Genomic DNA, 20232 nt, shown 5'->3' with positions numbered 1-20232 from the left:
GCATAGTCAAGATTAATGGAGAAAGCTGCATAAAATTGCTGCATAATGCGTTCTATGGCAAAGCGCAAGCATACCTCATTGCGTCTTCATGTGTTTATCCGCAGGACCCATGCGCCTTGCTTCATAGTCAAAATGACTGGAAAGAACTGAGAAAACTGCTGCACATTGCGTTCTGTGGGGAAACGCAAGCGTACCTCATCGCACATTCGTACGTTGATCTGCAAGACCTATACGTCTTGCTGCACAGCCGAGATTACTGGAAAGCGCTGCAGATAATTGCTGCATATTGCATTCTATGGCAACGCGCAAGCATGCATATTCAAGAGTTTATGCGCAAGACCCATGCGCCTTGCTGCATAGTCAAGATGACTGGAAAGAGCTGAGGAAAAGTGCTGAATATTGCGTTCCATGCGGAAACACAAGCGTACCTCATCAAATATTCATGCGTTCATCCACAAGAGCCATGCGTCTTGCTGCTTAGTCAAGATGACTGGAAAGAACTGAGGAAACCTGCTGCATATTGCGTTCTATTGGGAAATGCAAGCGTGCCTCATCGCATATTCTTATGTTTATCTCCAAGACCTATATGTCTTGCTGTATAGTCAAGATTACTAAAAAGTGCTGCAGCTAATTGCTGCATATTGCATTCTATGGCAAAGCGCAACCACACCTCATTGCATATTCAAGCGTTTATACATAAGACCCATAAGCCTTGCTTTATAGTCAAGAGGACTTGAAAGAAGTAAGGAAAACTGCTGCATATTACATTCTATGGGGAAACACAAGGGTACCTCATAAAATATTCATGCGTTCATCCACAAGAGCCACGCGTCTTGTTGCTTAGTCACGATGACTGGAAAGAACTGAGGAAACCTGCTGCATATTGCGTGCAAAGGGGAAACGCAAGCGTGCCTCATTGCATATTCGTGCGTTTATCCACAAAACCAATGCGTCTTGCTGCATCCACAAATTTAAATAAAAGTGCTTTAACAAATTATACTGCAAACCAAAAGTTAATACCAATAAGCCTGCATCAAAGACCCTTCAGTTTAGGTGCCAAAAAGCAATAATCCCAGCAAAAACATGCTCTTGATTTGTTTTTATCTTAATGAATAGCCTTGTTTCGTGTTTTCCCTTCAGTCCTGGCTGAGCTTCCTTGAAGTGATGATTTTAAGACTGTTTTAATTTTACTTTTAATGGTCGCATATTTTATTGTAAGTCATATTTCATATTTATTTGTGCTTTGCTGATGGCGGCTGTTAGATATAGACCCGAAATATTCATTTAGAAAAATTTTTGCTGTCTCAGACTGATTCCTCATTGTTTTATATTTTGTTGTTTGTAACACAGGGAACTCCCAAAGCTGCCAAACTTCTCAAATGACGTTTCCTTAGAGCAGATTTTTAGTGTTTTTCTAGCAGGTATGCTAGAACATTTTTTAGGGACTCCTTTTCCTGAACTTCAAAAAGAGAATTCTGCTCCTTTTAATCGGAAAAACGAAATTTATACTAAGAGATCTAAGTTTTATGAAAATTAATGGGTTTTCTAAGATTTCTGGGAAAGTAGGTGTCAGCTACTTTCTGTAGTTTATTCGGACCTCTTATCCAAACTCTACAATGTGTAGCAAGAACGCCCAATCAATTCCAAATAGTTCCGACACTCAAACTAAAATGCTTACAATAGACAAGACAGACTCATACTTGAAGGTAGCGCATTCCCTTAAAATGCATCCTCAAGGTAACAAGAAACTGACAGAAGATTCTAATTGAGAAGGAACTTCAATGTTTTCAGCTTAAAGGTCACAAACTGTATAATCTGGCCTGCACATTTAAAACATTGTGCTGCTTACATATAAACTATCAGATGTAAAAATAGGACGCATATGCGCTTAAGGCCTTTTTGGCCACATTGTTGATGAACTCAATATTTTCAGCTTAAAGGTCACAAACTGTATAATCTGGCCTGCACATTTAAAACATTGTGCTGCTTACATATAAACTATCAGATGTAAAAATAGGACACACATGCGCTTAAGGCTTTTTTGGCCACATTGTTGATGAACAGGTTGTTCTAGCGACCGACCAAGGTTTTGTTGATCATCACTGTGGATGAAAACGATCCACAACTCAAATCCTTGTTTGTCAGATCTGTTGGTCAAAATTAAGCGAGAAATTTCAAGGATGGATATCAAGGAAGCAAAAAATATTTTTGTTCTTACTCATTTTAGAAGAGAAAAAAACAGTTAATTTGCAATTAAGATTGTTATATTTAGTTTTGACTGGATATCTTATGTAAAATAAGACATCAGAAAATACATTTTATTTGATTACTCAGCCCTCTTCCCTCCAAGGGGCCCTGAAGAAATTTTGTTGTATTTGAAACTTTCAAAATTTGATCCGACAGTAAAAAAAAGTGCATAAACAGTCAAATTACAATAATAATTTGATAAATTTAATTTTAACGAGTTTAATTGAAAATAATAAAAGAACGTTTAACTAATTTTGAAAATATTGCCATTTATATCCAACAATGGTAAAAAAAAAGTATTCTAGCGAAATTTCTTCTTGATAAATCCTAGCGACTGTAGATCAACATTGTTTATAAGCGATTTGTTCGCCAGAAAAGGCCTTTAGTTATACCTCTTTTTTAGAAAGAGCAAAAGCATCAAAGGGCAAAAGCATCTAAAAGAGGCCTTTTTTAGAAAAAAGGGCAAAAGCATGTAAAATAGGAGGAGCAAATAGATATACTAAAATAGGAGGAGCAAGCATACGTTAAGGAATTGCAGAAAGGCAAAACAGAAATGATGGAAAAGCACCGGGAGCCCCCGGAAAACAGTAAGAAAATTAACAGATATCAAAAATCATGATAAAATCAGATTTTAGTACCCCTGTTTACGATTTTGATAATCCTCACTCTGTGTTCGCCAGCATTTAGGCAAAAATAACAAAACTACGGGGATTATTAAAAAAAGATGTGAGAATTTTGTAATTTAAAATCTGACCCTCTTTCAATCTCCAGGCCGTATCGAGGGGAGAGGGGTTACGGGTTTGAACCCCCTACCCCCCGAAATTTTTGCTCGACTCGTAAAAACGTAACAAAATGCATATAAACAAATTTTTTATCCGTTTTTAAAAGTTTTCTTTTGTAAGCCCCCCTCCGAACAAAAATCATGGATGCGCCCTTGCCCAACCTACACAATAATTTCTAACTAAATCTATATTCGGTTCGTTTTTCCTCTTTACCATCTGAGATGGGAAAAAAATACAATCCAAGATCAAGGAGGCACACTCGTGCCTCTTTAAAGAGGCGAACCACGACAATGTTAAGCGATCTTCGGTTCCAGTGGTCGCAGAGGGATGGGGAGGGATGCATTTCGTAGCCCGAGCTCCAACTAAGAAACCTGCCAAATTTCATCCCCCTCCGACTTTTCCTGCATGGGGAAAATCTGGGCGAAAGTTTCGACCCCCCAACCCCACCCCCCTTTAACGTTGTCCAATCGGGCTGAAGTTCACAAGTTAAGGTCCCCTAGGGCCCAGGAGCTTATCCGCGAAATTTCAGCTCGATCCGATAACTCCTTCCCTGTTTTTCAGAAACCACGCATAGCCACTTAATGTTCATGTTCTCCTTTTGTTTTTTTTTTCGCCACACCTACATGTCACAGCCGACATCGGATCTGGGTGTACGAAGACTCATTCGACGCGGAATTCTCCGAGTAATTTTGCTTGAAAGTTTCGTCGGAAAATCTTAACCCCCCGATTTTCTAGCTTAGAAAAACCCCATTTCCCCATAGGAGCCCATGTTAAGTTTTTTGTTGTTAAAAGTTACGAATTTCAACATTTTCAAGTACATCAAAATGATCAGCTCGACATGGTGAGACTGACTGAAAGCTTCAAAAAATTCTGTCTTAATCCGTAAAATTTTTATTTGAGAAAAATGACAGAAACCCTTTTTTTCTGCCACGCCTACAGGTCACAGCCGACATCGGATCTGGGTGTACGAAGACTCATTCGACGCGGAATTCTCCGAGTAATTTTCCTGAAAAGTTTCGTCGGAAAATCTTAACCCCCCGATTTTCTAGCTTAGAAAAACCAATTTCCCCATAAGAGTCCATGTTAATTTTTGAAATTCTTAAAAGTTATTTAAAAGTTATATTTATACACATGCAGGTATTTCGACTTCAAACATGCCCGGCTAGCTCAGTCGGTAGAGCGTGGGACTTTTAATCCTAAGGTCAAGGGTTCAAGTCCCTTATCGGGCGGTTTTTTTCACAAAATATGAAAAAAACTTCGTTTTCTTAAAGAGTTAAAGAGGCTGCGTCCCAAAGTCGAACCTTAAAACGTACAGGAATTAGGAGAGGCAGTCCTAATTCCTGTACGAGGAGTACAGGAATTATTAAATTACATCGACCATGGATTGTAGAAAAACGTACAGAACTAATATGAAAAAAACTTCGTTTTCTTAAAGAGTTAAAGAGGCTGCGTCCCAAAGTCGAACCTTAAAACGTACAGGAATTAGGAGAGGCAGCTGGGGGGCTACCGCCCCCCAAACTCCCCGCTTTTAAAGACTCTTTTGTACAGGTTCTTTGTTTTGTTAATTAAAAGAGGGCCTTTCCGAAGCCAAGAGCGGGGGGTTAGGGGGGCTGCAGCCCCCCACAACAAAAAACCTGTACAAAAGAGTCTTTAAAAGCGGGGGGTTTGGGGGGCGGCAGCCCGCCAACTGCCTCTCCTAATTCCTGTACGTTTTAAGGTTCGACTTTGGGACGCAGCCTCTTTAACTCTTTAAGAAAACGAAGTTTTTTTCATATTATACATTGATAGTGCAGGTTTTTGTCAGTGATCTTTAATTCTGATTTGAGATGCAATAGATATTCATAAACATACATAAATTTGGTAAAAAAAAAAAAGAGTAGTGTCCGAGTTGGCAAAAAAAGTTACCACGAAATTACCAATTTACCAAGAAATGTTGGTAGTGCATTTTTTTTATTCTTACCAAGTGACCTTTAATTGTGATTTTAAATGCAATATATATTATTAAACAGGCTTTATTAGGTTGCAGCTACAGCTTCAACCACGATTAATTTCGCAAAAGAAAGTAGAGTTATTGGTTTAATACGATTACCCTTAATGAGAAAAAGGAAACTAAAATTTTTACCTTCCTCCAAGGGAAAAAGCAAAGTTTAATATTTTCGTAAATGAAAGACTGATGAGAATAGGCTGGGCATAAAAGGTTGAAGCTGTTCCAATGCTGTGAATGGTTTTGGGTGTCCGTTCCGCCACAAGCTACTTTCTCCGGAAGGAAAATCCTGCTTGCATTACCCCATAGTAGCGTCAAAGTGGACCTTTCATGAGCTTGCCTAACGAGAACCGTGACTGCAAACGGCGCTGTAGGGTGAACTTGAGGAGTGGGGCCTCTGAAGGAAATTAGAGCCAAGTAAACGACACACCATTTGCACTGGATTCTGATTGATGAATAAGTCATAAGTTGTTTTGTTGGGATAAGTCCTGGTTTGTTGGGATAAGACCAGGAATAAGTCCTGGTTTTGTTTGTTGTTGGGGTCTCTTTTGGGCTGAAAAATATCTTCCTAGCTAAGTTATACATAACGGGCCGTCTTCCCACAGCAGTATTAAGTTTGTAGATATGAATATTTAATGAGTCGGTGGTAATAGGCTTGAGATTGCACGTTCAGAATCTCGACTCTTGTTCGTAGAAGAGCATCGTCAAGTGTGGAAAACCAAGTTGTGAACAAGGTTATCCCTGGGTTACACAAAGACTCAATTTATGTTGGGGGTCCCAGGGACTTCTTGTGGTCCACTTCTAAGCCGGCTTAAGCGCTTCGTGTAGACTTGAGAAAATGTTTTAGTCCCTGTCCTATACTGGTTTGGGACTCATTGCTTTTTATAATATGATAATTGCAAGTTGGAATGTTATAACGTTAAAACAACTATCGTATTGACATTTTGACTAATGGATTCAGAATTTTTGAACTGGGTATATTTGGAAGCAGCATAGTCTTGCTTCTGTTGGGAAGGTAATAATAATAGATACTTAGCTGCTAAAACAGGACAAAAAATGCAAGGTATCAGTCATAGTAGTATACGCCCCTGTAGAACCGACTGATGGAGATACAAGTGACTGGGATAGATTTTACTTAAAGCTACAGGAGCAAATAAGACAGGATCCCAAGTAGAAATATAGCATTTCACTAGGTAATTTTAGTGACCAGGTTTGTAGAAATAGGGATAGACAGTATCCTAGTCTAGATAAATTAGATAAATTTAATGATAACGGTTAGAATAGAATAGAAGAAAAATAGTAACGGTTATAGACTGCTGCAATGTTGTAGGCATAACAATCTAGTTATTAACAATACAGTATTTAGTCATAAAATGGCCCATAAGTGAATATGGTACCCATATGATGATAAGACAGTCAACCTTATTGATTATTGTGGACCAAAGACGGGCCAGATTGATACCAGATACTAGGACATATAGGACGTTGGTAGACCCCAGGATGAGAATTTGAGCAAATCTTTGGAGGAACTTTTGAATATCAAACTAGGGGGCAAAAAATTTGACAATGTAGAACATGGATGGAATAATTTAGAGAAGAAAGTTTGTGAAGCCGCTGACAGTGTCTCAGGGAAGAAAGGTAGAAACGCAGCTAGGAATATTGGTGAAAAGAGTTAAGTTTAGTAGGAGAGAGGAGGAGCTTGTACAAGAAGTTTATGAGTGACAGATCACATGAAAATAAGAAAGTTTGTAAGGAAATTAGAGAAAGCATTAGAATATGAATTAAGGAGGTGTGGATTGGAAGCCAGGGATATAATTGAGGATCCGGAAAACGCAATCAAACGGTATGGTACCTATATGATGGTAAGACAGTCAACCTTATTGATAATGTTATTGTAGATCAAAGACTGGCCGCATCGATACCAGATACTAGGGTATACAGGAGTGCTGTTACTGATGTTAAAAGTAAAGATTACTATCTAGTAGTGTCTAGGGTTAATCCAATTCGGGAAGAGTAACTACCTTCCAGGAAGTTATGACGTTGGTAGACTCCAGGATGAGAATTTGAGCAAAACTTTGGAAGAACTTTTGGATATCTAACTAGGGGGCATAAAGATTTGACAATGTAGAAGATGGATGGAATAATTTAGAGAAGAAAGTTTGTGAAGCCGCTGACAGTGTCTCAGGGAAGAAAGTTAGAAACGCAGCTAGGAATATTGGTGAAAAGAGTTGAGTTTAGTAGAAGAGGAGGAGCTTGTACAAGAAGTTTGAGTGACAGATCACAAGAAAATAAGAAAGTTGTAAGGGTACTAGAGAAACCATTAGAATGTGAATTAAGGAGGTGTGAATTGGAAGCCAGGGATATAATTTTTGAGGATCGGGAAAATGCAAACAGCCGGTGTAATAGTTAAATAATTATTGACATGCTAAAAACAAATTTAGAGGCAAAAGATCTGAACGGGACCGCAATTAGTGATAAGGAAAGAGTTAAAGAGAGGCAGAAAGAACATTTTTAGAATGTTCTAAACCGTAATAAAGTTGGAGAAACACGATATAGAAAAAATAAAAACTTTTGTGATACTTTTGAAGGATTTATTTTGTGAGGGGGAATTAAAGACAGCATTTAAAGGATAGGAAAACAATAAGACCACAGGTGCTGATAGTTTAGTGAATGATTTTCAAGTATGGTGGTTGAGAAACTAGATATACATATGGTTTTTGAAAAAAAGGAAAGTTCCTTGCGATTTAAAAAAAAAAAAAACTCTAATTAAGCCCCTCATTAAAAACGATAAAAGATATAGTATGGTAATTATAAAGCACTGGCTTGGTTTAGGTAGGAAGCAAATTACTAGTATGAAAATACTTTTTAGATTTGAGATGCTGTAGATAATTTTTTATTAAAAGAACAGTGTAGTCTTAGGAAGGAGAGAGGATGCATCGACCAAATTTCCATTCTTAGACTAATAACTGAGAAGTGCCTGATTCATCGGATCCCTTTAGTCCTTAGTTGCATAGCAAGTCATGAGCAAGCGTTTGATCTAGCCGACAGAAGAGGACTTTAGTGAAGGTCCTATCCGTTGTGTGGTATACCAGATAAATACGCTGAAGAATAACATGTACTAGAATAAAATTGTTACGGTTAAGGTAGGAAATGAGGTTAGTAGCTGGTGTCGGACTGAATAAGGGGTTTAGCCGGATTCCATTCTAACACCGTTGGTAAGGACCATTTTGAGTGACTTTGTCGTAAGAAACACGGCAAAAGCTATGGGAGAGCATGATCAAAAATGGGAAAGTAAAACTCTCCAAGACCCAGATTATGCTGATGAATTAGGCATCCTAAATGAAGATGTTAGTACCATACCTGATTTTTGGGAGGTTATCTAGGGCCAAACGAACAGCAGGTCGTCCTCGCATAGGAGGAGGTCACTAGGAAGGATCTAAGAAAAATTTGAACTTTTCGGAAGGGTATAAAGAGGGAGGTTTTAAATAGATTAGGGTGGGGAAGGAGCATGCCCAGCTGTGTTGGCTTTAGGTGGGTTGGTGCTGCAGTGAGCTGTTAGTAGGAGTAGTAGTAGTAGCAGAGGATTGATTTACCATTTAACAAATAATTGTACCATATATATATATATATATATATATATATATATATATATATATATATATATATATATATATATATATATATATATATATATATATGTGTGTGTGTGTGTGTGTGTGTGTGTATATGGGTGTGTGTGTACTAGCAAAAGATCGACTTTTTATAGCCTCTTTTCGCAACCATGGTCGTTCTGCCCTTATAAATATAAGCTCCGAACAAGTTGGACCTTAGGCCTTCGTACGCGCTCTTCCCAAATACAGTAATCGCTAATCGATTTAACCTCCAATGCTTAATACTTCTCAGTCAACAATCCCAACCGCAAGGATTTATTACGACTAAGTTCAATTAATTAAATAATTTGTAAATCTTTAATTTCGCCATTTTTCAACGTTCCAATAGTTCCCGAGGGGTTTGGAGCGCGAATGAGGAAAATTACAAATTGCTTTCGTTCGACAAAATTGGCAGAAAATGAGGCGCCTTCACTGTTCTTTTTAACTACAATCATCACAGCTGTCAAAGTTTCACCCAGTCCCTCCTCCAAAAACGGAGGCACATATAGCCCTTTGCTAATTATAAAAGTTTGTTTATTTTCTATTTGTTATTTTTTCAAATTAACTTTATTTTGCAATACTGGCCAACAGTTTATGACAAGAAAAAAAAAATTAACAGAAACCTGAAAAATCTGCAAAAGTCGCGTATACTCTAGGGCTATATCTGGCACTATAAAGGGGAAGGGGGCTGGGGCGCAACTGCAACAGCTACGATAATCACAGATGGAAACATGACTGAAGACATAAGTTGAATCATTTTCCGTTGTCACACAAAATCAAAAAGTAATTACCTCATTCACGTTTCAAACCCGTTTACTATTAACAACTTCGACAAATAGTAAAATTAGAGGATTTATAAAATGTTCAGATATATGAAAAAAGTAATTAAATTAATAAATTAGTTAATATATAAAATTTTTAAGATATATAAATAATAAATTTATTGGATTTGATCAGATAAAATCCATGTCCGTGGAATGGATGACTGTGTAACATTAACTTAAAATTTCATCGAATAGCATATTTCTGTCGGGGTTCCACTGGAAAAAAAACAAGGTGTCAGCTTAAGGGCTCAAACCATGCATCTTTTTTAGATCCATAGTGAATTTTCTTTTTTGGGGGGCAAATGGATTTTTTTTTTCGTCCTGTTTCAATAGTGTTAACGCACCTTTACTATTTACTCTAATTGGGTTGCCTTATTTCTTTTGCCCTTAATTCCTTATTATTCGCTTTTTTCTTTTGTAATATATGAGAGAAAAAAAAACTGATATTGCATGTACTGTCCGTGGCAACGCTGTAAGCTTTCAAGCTCATCTCATTTCCCTGATCTAGCGTGGTAAATATAATCTGCGGACTCCTAAAGTAGTTACAGAGAGGTCGCGTTTTTGCCTGAGATATTTGATTCCTCTACATTGGTTAAGATTGAAAAATGATATTGATTTTAATGTAAGCATAGATGCTATAAGACGGAAGTTGAAAAGACTGCTGATTGAAAGTTATAAATCTAAATAATATGAAAAAATGTTTTTTTTTGTTTTGTTTTTTTATTTATTTAAGGATGTTTATTATTTTTTTAAGTATTGGGTTGGTCTCCCGGGTTCGCCCATGAGGCCTCCAGATGTCTTATGACTCACCTGGTTTTAAGTTGTAAATTTAATTGTGTCTCAAAATGGTGCGCGGAGAATGGAAATGGTATCGTATGGCACGGGATTTGTTTTTTATTTATTTCTGCCAAGATTGGTTAAGAGAACTATTTATTTTTAATTTTTGTGCATATTTAGTGTTGCTTAAAGGTAGCTCAATTGCATTCGAGCTATACTCTCAGCCTTGAGTTACCTAATATTTTGTATATATTGGTTATATTAAAAGAACCTTGAACCTTGAGCACCATTTTGCCTTTGTGGATATCATTTATTTTGGACATCCACTGAACAAGCTTTAAAGTCAAGAAGCTAATTTTTTCTTCTGATGTGATCCCAGTTACAGATCCCTCAAGAAACGAGAATAAACCTTCTACCTCCCCCCCTTTTATTTTTGACCATGAGCACTTCTATTTAAAGCAAACCCTAAACCCATGATACTGTAGGCATCAGCAAAAGTTGGTTGAATTCTATTAGAAGAAAAAATAATATGATAATAGAGGCAACCGTAACCACCGGAAAATTGAGAAGTTTTCAGGCAACTAAAGGTCTGGTCTGGGAAATGCACCCACGCAGAAATTTAATCGGAGGGGGGAGGGGCCCTTTTCTAGAGAGGATCTTCAAATATAAAAAAACACACACACAATCTAAAACATGTTCGAACTTGGAGCGGAGTCGTTCCAAAGGCAATGGCTGATTCAGCCCCCCCCCCACGTGGCAAAAGTGCAGTTTACTATTGTACAGTTCTATTTAAAGCAAACCCTAAAATCTTTGAGGACAAAAAAAGCCAGAGACACAGCGGACATAACCGACAATCACAAACATTTATTTGTGGAAACCAAATACAAAAATACTCTTGACATAAATAACGGAACATAGCATTTTTTAATCCAAACCTTCACCGAGCATTGTGGCTATAGCGTGGCAGGGTAGCAAGAAATTTGAAAGCCAATCATATCAATCCAATTTCCTTCAGTGCCCCTTCAACTGCCTCATCCTAAAGACATAAACACAAAACCAATACTTAAATTGTATAAATTGGGCCCAAAAATAACAAGAAACATTTCTTACGTATTTCTAAGGCTCCTTGCACACTACCGTCTGTTTTTATTTGCCGTTCGTAGTTTAAGCTGTTTACACATAAAATAGGAGAACCCAACATTTTTAGCTCTCAATGGGGTCAGCAACATCTTATCACGATATACATCGTTCCTTTTCGATAAGCGGTAATAATGACGGTAAATATACAGACAAATATTTTTGGTAAATATATAGACATGCCCGAAATTAAAGGATATATTTTTGCCTCTCGATTAAAGGATATATTTATGGCTCTCAAAAAATATCGAAACATTTTTGGCTATCAACAGGGTCAGCAATATCTTATCACGATACAAATCGTTCCTTTTCGATAAGCGGTAAATATGTCGGTAAATATACAGACAAATATATTTGGTAAATATATCGACAGGCCCGAAATTAAAGGACATGTTTTGAGCTGACATGAGGCAAGTCTCGCTTCGGCAGCCGCTCCGAAGAAAAAACTGTCTTCACGTGGGCAAATACTCGCTTCGTTCCAGTTTCAGATGAGGGTCGAAAAAATCTGCTACACTCACGGGCTTCACCCCTATCCCCGGTGTTTAAATTTTTCAAAGCTTTCTATTTATATCCTTATCAAAATTTGAACCTTTTTTTTTTAGTTATGTATACAAAATACCTGACTTCTTAGATAGATAGGGATACTTTCTGTGAAGACCTCAGAGGATTTTGCGTTCAAGAGATTTCCTCGTCACTCGGGTTAGTTAGCCCACGTCACGAAACACCTGACAAAAATAAGTCAGCGACTAGTAAAGCCCGTCTGTTACGACGGAAATATAGGACAGTAATCTCTCTTTTTAGGGAAACATTGTCCTTATTACGCCCAGTTCCCCTTACTTCCTACGAAATAAGCATCCAAATGCGACAACTAGATGAAAACACACCAAAGATTTATTTACTATTCGTTTCATTTAAAAAGAAACAAAAAAGAAGAAAGAAAAAACTACCAAAGATACCCTTTCGTTTGGTACCCGACAACACAATTTTTTCAGAAAATCGAGATCATGAACAAGTAAAATGACTAATGAAGATGGAATGATCAAATCTACTTCGCGGGGATTGACACTTTATCCAAAGTGTAAACTTCACTGTCGCAATCGCAATCAATACTTTGTTGCAAAACCATGCAGTTTTTGACGTGCAAGGGTCACCAGCTGAGAGTACGAACGGCAAAGAAAAGTAAGTTCATGTCCAATAGGTCTAACTGGTTGTAAGGAAATCCCTACTCAAAGATATGAGAAAAGAAATAGGATGATTTCCTGAGGAGCATAATAATAGCGTCGCTTTTAGAAACTAGAAATCAGAAGAGAAAGGTAAATGTATGACACGCTCCACCAAGAGCGTGATACCTTTAATCAATTTATATCTACCCCCCCCCCTCCCCTGCAATGATTCGAACACTCAAATCCAAAAGTAAAGATATAAATGGTAAAGAAAATGCATGGCTCAGTTTAATGATTTAAGGCTAAAGGAAGTAGGCTAAATTTAAGACGAGGATAACAACAATTCGGCTTTTGACAAACTAGAACTCAAAATACAAAAAAAAAAAAAATAAATGATCTAGCTTTTAAGGATAGCTTCAATGGCTTTTAGGATAGCCCCAGAACCAGTGCTGGCGCAAAGAGTTGTATCCAGCATTTTTTCGGGGGGAGGGGGGCAGAACACATCAAAACTTTGTTTATATTCATTTTTGTTAAATTTTCACGAGTCCAAAAAACATTTTGGGGGAGGTGGGTTCCAACCCCCTAACCCCCCAAAATATGGTCTTGCTGGCGCATAAAACTTCAGATTGACGTTGTAGTTACTGGGTCTTTTTTACAGGGACAAGTAGCTAGTGTGTCGACCGACCTTGCCGTAACAGTGATTGATCCCTGGGCCTTTTACTGCCAATCAGAGCATTCCACTGTGCCACCACAGCGTTTAGCTTCTTACTCCAATAGTATTGACGATTTTACTCATATTATATTCTAATCCAGGCGACCATCCCCGACATGGTTTCAGCATTCAGGTCCAATGGCAAAATCATTTGGATAAGAATAAAATAGTATGTAAGGAAGACGCGTCTACTTATTTTAATTTTTGTTAAAATTTGACTAAACAATGACACAATCATAATTATTACTGTTCTTAAATTTTCACCATTTCGCAACTAAAACGATGGAATCAGTAGGGCATTACGAATATTTCGTAGAGAAATAGATTATTTCCAGCCGAAAAATCTTTGGTGGATTTTACGGTAGACGGGAAAAGTATAAAGGGGTGCCATATTTAGAAAGCGACAGTTAAAAGTCACATTCAATCTGTTGAAGCATTAGAGATGTCGAAAATAAAAGTGACTAATGGAGAAATTCTCCGCCAGTTATGCCTAAATGCACACTTGCATAGTCACAGCCCTAGGGGGGGGGGCAACAGTTTGTTACACTCACGGGGGGGAGGGACAAGGTATTCAGAAGATGCTAGAGGGTGCATGGTCTTCTAAATTCAAGAAAGTGCGTTGTTTCGATTAGGGCCTAAGAAAGGCCAGAAATCCAGATTCTTATGCCTTTATATGTGCTACTTTGAATTATCCTCAGGAGGAGGGCCCTTGAGCACTTCTTTGAGTGGCAAGAGTTCCAATCCTCCTATGGGCAAATATACTTGAAGGGTGCTTAATTAAAATTCAGGAATTCTAATTAAATTTTATTAAGAAAAATGATTGTTTAGCCTGATTACATGATTTGCATTAATTTTAAGTATTAAAGCTAATTTTAGCCAATATTCTCAATGGTCGATTTTTGGGTTAGGTTGGGTTAGATTTGGGTTTAATACACGATGTGAAAAGGTTGCAACTTTCACAATCACATTTTGCAAAATCTTATTAACTTCCAATACACTATTGAGTTTTAACTATTTCTTTTGTCAGCATTTAAGCCTCCCAAATGAGATTTTCCAAAATCATCTTCTTAGTTCCCCTAAATGTGGAAAAATGAGCAAGAAAGATAATCGCCCAGAACAGCGACAAGTTAGCAAGTGACGGAGCCCAAAAAGTTGATAAAAAAGGAAATAAGGAAGCAATAATTAAAAAACAGCAGGAATAGTCATAGAAAAGCAACTATTCAGACACTATGGAAAGTGGATATCCCACATTAATAAAGCAATAAAATAATTGCCGCAAAGTACACATAATTTGAGCTAAATGAGCAGAATAAAAATACTTCCACCAAAATAGAGAGGCTAAAATATAACTGTTTTGTATAGGGACGCATTTACAAAAAAAAAAAAAAAAAAAAAAAAAAAATATAGGCGGTAGCAAAGTGAATGCCTCAAAGATAACTTATGGAATATATTGCCTCTATCAGGTCTAACAGTTGTATCAGACATTTTCACACTTAAGAGATAATTGCCAAAAAGCCATTCGCTAAGCTGTTCTCAAAGAGAGAATCAGTGAGTGTGCTCGAGTATCCCTAATCCGGTTAATTAACTTCCTCGGATGTAATCCGTAAAAAGATAATAGCAAACATTTATCCGGTAACTTGTCAACAAGCAACTTCGCATAGGCAAAAGGGGAACAACGATATTAATCATGTGGACTCCACTATAAGCCCCTGAAGGGTTTATACCCCAGCTTATTTGAAACCCCTGTTTATTTACAAACCCCTGAAGGTATGCCACATTTCACAATTATTGTCTCTTTTTGTTCTCTGTATAGAATTTCAGTTATTTCTTCCATTGTTGTTCAGGTTGAATTTTTGTTTATATTTAACGTCACTTATCCTCAGTTATCCTGCATTTTGCAGGGTTAGCAGGTGCAACTTATCCGACAACTAATTCATATTGTTTCAAGTAGAAACGCTACTTTAAGACGTCATTTACGTCTCATGAAACGCTAAGGATAAATGATGGAGCTTGCCAGATAAGTAATCTTGGAATGTTCGAACACACTAAGCAGGGTAATATATTTAGCAAGATCAAAATACGATTGTCCTTTTTGGCCAACCGTCTAGGGCTAAACGGAAAGCAGGTGCTCCGCAGCTGGGGTGGGAAGATTCATAAGGAAATATTTGAGAGAAATGGGAACTTCCTAGGAGGGTGTAAAGAGGGAGGCTTTGAATAAATTGGGATGGAGGAGGAGCGTGGATAGTGCTGTTCAGACAACTTGGTGCTGCGGTGAGTTGTTAGTAGTAGTAGTAGTAAAGTATGATTGCACATACATCGACCTCTTTATCCTCCCTTTGAGACCAGCTTAGTAAACGGTTTTAGTAATTACCTCAGAACTACGATATATGATGACATAATAGACGTGATACAATAACCTTAATATGTTAATATGACGACAATATAAATCTTACAAAAATTATACTCCATCTGATATGGAAATGAAATTTTTAGTTATGGCATTTGTTAACTAAAGAGCAACATTTCAGCAAAACAGAAAAAACCCGGAGGAGGGAAACTTGATAAACGATTATTAGATTACATTTCTATTTTTATTATACATATTTCTATTTAATTTCTATTTATTTTTTTTAACACTTAAATACAGAAACAGTAAAAAAAACTTTATATTTTCTATTTTTTATTTTTAAAAACCTATTAATTTATTTTTCTTCTGCATGGCATAGCCAAGAAGTTAACAATTTAATTGTATAATTGAAGTATTTGATAATAGGCACGCCCGTATACAAAACAACTATTGTAAAACTTCTAGGCAAGAAATAAGAAAAATAGCTTAGAGTTTCTCATTATGTAACATAAAGAGTTGCATATGTAGACACGAAATTTATACAACAGAAGTAAACAGAATAAAACAGAACAAAACAGAAATACCACCCCTAATAAATGTTACAAAAATGATTTCGGTATAAAAATAAGTATATAAATGAAATAAAAAATAAAATGAATAAAGATCGAAAATAAGCAAATGTGGTAGTAATACATTAAATTCCAAATTAAAAGAATTGAAATATTTCCGCAGTTTAGAAAGAAACGACCCATAATCGAAAAAAATTAGGCATCAGTAGTTCAAAAGGCACTAAAGGACATGGATTAAAGAACAAAAAACTCAGGCTTTTATCAAAAATAGAAAGAAGTTGTTCGAACGAGTTTGGTTTGTACCATAAAGGCATACACAATATAGCCAGGAATTTATTTCCAGAGGATGGAAGACAAGGCAAATTCAAAATGACACAAAGAACAAGCTTATGACGTTGAAAATACAGGGAATTATATGAAAAATCTAAACAATCTTGATATTTCCAGGTTTTGAAAAATACCATTTTTGGAGGTATTTCCATTGAAAAATGCCTTTTTAGTATTTTCGCCAAGAAAATTAAAAAAATGACAATCCCCCCCCCCTTAGTCTTCGTGAATTAACGCCACTAAGACAGTATTCTAGCCCTTTCTGTCCATATATCTGCTTTAGAATTTAACATGGATAAAATCATTTTCTAACTATTTCTGCAAACGACAAAAAAAGAAATATCCTATTTTGAAAAAAATAAAAAAAAAACTTTGCATACAACTAAAAAGCACAAAAAAATTACGTTAATCTATGCCTAAATATGAAAGCAATGACCCACAATGAAGCCTCCTTAACTGTGATGTGGATGTGTTTAATATAGTGTGATGTGTAGCTTAGTGACATGTATAGCCCCTAGACTGTCCCCTAAACTGGCCTCCTAGCCCCCTAGACTAGCCCCTAGACTGTGATTTCAACAAGGTGCAAAATGACGACGACCTTTCTACTTAAAGATGTGTAGGAAACATCTGTTTTAAACTCTATTTGCATAGCTAAAGGTCCTTGCTCCAGATTTGTATGGATCAGTTTTCTTCATGCAGTTGTTTAAAGTACCCGTCTGACTGACCGTATTTCAAAGAGTAAGGTGTACGAAAAACGTGGTTCAACTGGTTTCTAGGGCTATAATCAGGGAAAAGTTAAAATGGCTAAGACATGTTCTGCGGATGACTGATTCCCAAAGGTCACCATTGTCAGCTAACCATCTAGGGTCAAGCGAAAAGCAGGTCGTCACCCAATGGAGTGGGACAATGTTGTAACAAAAATTTTAGGGAAAATGGAACTTCTGGGAAAGTTTAAAGAATGGTGCTTTCAATAGATTAGGAGAAAAGCTGCGTTGGCCTCAGGCGGCTTGGTGCCGCAGCGAGCTGCCAGTAGTAGCAGTAGTTTTTTTCAACTTTAGCTTCTTCAACCTAACTTCGGAGATATCAACCAAATTTAGTAAAAATAGTGGCGAGAATTGCTCATATATCCATGAAAAACATAGCATTTTTTTCTACTGATACTTAGTTGCTTTCATGCCTTGGTATATACAAATTTAGGGATACATCAAGACTATTTTTACAATTTTATACAGTTGATTCTCTTTATTGTACCCTAATCTACCAATTATTGATCAATTAAACTAATAATAAAATAAATTTAAAAAATCAGCCAGTTTATTTTAATGTCAAATTTGCTGCCTCCAAAATAAATTCCTGAGAATAAAGAGTTTTCTACGTCATGTATTAACAAGGTGTTTTTTCTTTATATCCTGCTTAGGCAGGAAAACTGAACTTTTCAAAATTTAAAGAACCCCGTGAAACGCTGGAAGCGAGATGCCACGGGATTGGCCTAGAGATTGGCGTATAAAACTCAATCAGACAAAATTGTCACAAAGCAACTTCTAAATTGCCCATTGAATTTACGAGCAGTCAACGGCAGATATTTTTTTTCAATAAAATTGAAAAAAAAAATTATTTTCCAATTGAATTTTATTTTGAAAATTCAAAATATATTTTGAATTAACTGGAATAGTTGTGGGCATCAAGTAATGGCTAATTGTAGAAAAAGCCAAGACAGATAGTCCAATTGAGTGAGACGAAAAACCTGGCATTAATTCCCCCCTCATTGGGATTGTATAAAAAGGAGGTTAGTTCATTCGTTCAATGCTTCAAGGTCAGAGAGAATAAACCCCACATCAAAATTGCAAACAGTTCAAATTAAATTTTTAGCTAGCACAGCTAATTTATTATATAGAACTAGTTAATGAATAAAATTTCAAGCAGATGACTGATGAAATTTCATACAAAATGTGATGCGAAAAATATAATGCAAAATGTACGAGAATTTAAACTGGCTTAAACATTTTAAAATTTCACCAAATAATTGAATTCCAGATATTTTTGTACTATCAAGATAAAAACGGCCACCAAAATCACTAGAGCATAATGCACTCAAAAATAAATTTGAAATATGCAAAGGAAAACATCAAACGTGCACAACAAAGATAAACAATACATATAGAACACTAACATATACACTTTGCACCACATAATTATGGAGCAAAGGGACGGAATCTTAAGGAACTAAACATTGGACTACAGACTAGGCAGCCCTAAAGAAATTTAACTAACGAAGATGTGACATATCCCATTTCGCAAAATTATGATTTTAATTACAGTATGATTACAATATGAAGTTATGATTTTAATTTTGTCGAAAATATGTTTTCGACAAATATTTATGTTTCAAAAACATTTATGTTATCGCAGATCTAAAAAAAACTGTGTTGCCAACAATTCTGAGCCGCATTTAAGACGGCGCAATATGCGTCAATTTGGTAGTCTTAAGTTTCAAGAAAACTTAGCACAGCAAAAGTAACGTTTAAAATGCAATAATTACTAAAATACAAAGATAAATTTTCTTCTCTCATCCATATTCATCCTAGGAACGACAAGAGACGCTCAAATCATCTTAATTTAGTGACAGCATTATAAAGTTAAAAGTATTAATCTTCTCTATATCTATCAATATAACGGAATCATATGTATAGACTAACGCCACCTATAACAAAAATTATTGCAGAGTTTCCTATAATGTCATATCTTCTTTAAGTGTTTATAACCTAGGGCAAGCTTAAATTTAGATGACTATAATTCAGCAATATCCTTAACGTCACTGACCTCTTGCAGGAGATCCTGTGCTTGGATAGCTTTCAATACGTTTTTCTTGCTGGTTTCTTGGATTTCACCACCCAGAAGTAATTCATCAAGCATGAAATAGGCTTTCTCAAAGTTGAATATAATGTCGAGTTCACATACCTGAAATATATTTAGAATTGTTTTTACTTAAAAACAATAAAAATAGGGAGATACGAGATAGAGAGAAGGAACAGAGAAATAGGTAGAGAGAGACAGAGGGGGATAGAGACAGAAAGAAGGGAAGAAGGCAAGAGACAGAGAGAAAAATAAAGAAAGAGGGAGACTAAAATAGAGGCCGGGGGAGGGGAGATAGAAGGTGAAGGGAGAGGGAGAGAGAGCTTGGGTAGAAAGGGTGAGGTGGTGAGATGGAGGAGGGGGCAAGGGGGAGAGAGCAAGAGAAGAAACGCCTTTTAAGCTTAGACCAAAAGCACATACAGTGGCGTATCTAGCAGGTGCCGCCTGGGACGGACTCTAGAAGTGCCACCCCCTTTCTGGGTCTAATGAATAACCACCATCAACACCCTTCAATGCTTCAAAATGAGCTATTTTAGAAAAAGATGGGAATATCATTGACAATATTATACTGTAAAGATCTTTCTTTGCGAATATGATACATACAACAGAGTGGAAAAATTATTTACACAAATAATAAAACATAATAAATAATTGGATTAAAACCGTGATGCTCTAGGATGAAAATAAATAATACAATGAAATCCAGGTTTGTGATTCACTATGTGTGGAACCACACTTTAGGAATTCAGCTTTTAGAATTCAGCTAGTTGATATTGGAGTTGACTATTTTGCATTGAGTTGCTATTTCTGTTACTCTGAATGAATTAATGCAAAAATTCAGCACGTAAATTCAGTGATCT

At 36.5% G+C, this 20232-nt stretch overlaps 1 protein-coding gene and 1 long non-coding RNA gene across 3 annotated transcripts in view; one reads left to right on the top strand and one right to left on the bottom strand.

Moving 5' to 3' along the window:
- LOC136037333 (uncharacterized) overlaps positions 1-13500 on the top strand; it is a 58985-nt gene extending 45485 nt beyond the window's left edge. The window contains exon 3 of the long non-coding RNA XR_010619916.1: positions 13223-13500. This is a non-coding gene — a long non-coding RNA (uncharacterized LOC136037333). The remainder of the gene's footprint in view (positions 1-13222) is intronic.
- LOC136037332 (AP-1 complex subunit sigma-2-like) overlaps positions 1-20232 on the bottom strand; it is a 45533-nt gene that overhangs the window by 1280 nt on the left and 24021 nt on the right. The window contains exons 4-5 of one of the 2 annotated variants that reach the window (XM_065720004.1): positions 19340-19477; positions 11109-11300 (exon numbers count right to left, since the gene is read on the bottom strand). In XM_065720004.1, coding sequence (XP_065576076.1) covers positions 11256-11300; positions 19340-19477 — 183 coding nt within the window. In that variant the 3' untranslated portion in view covers positions 11109-11255. Of the gene's footprint in view, positions 1-11108; positions 11301-19339; positions 19478-20232 lie in introns of those variants that run through there. The other variant, XM_065720003.1, reaches the window with a different exon arrangement.

Source organism: Artemia franciscana, chromosome 16 (assembly GCF_032884065.1).
Source record: "Artemia franciscana chromosome 16, ASM3288406v1, whole genome shotgun sequence".
In the NCBI taxonomy this organism is placed as follows: Eukaryota; Metazoa; Arthropoda; class Branchiopoda; order Anostraca; family Artemiidae; genus Artemia; species Artemia franciscana.
Note: the sequence above shows the minus strand (reverse complement) of the source record. Positions and strands in the feature narration are given on the sequence as shown.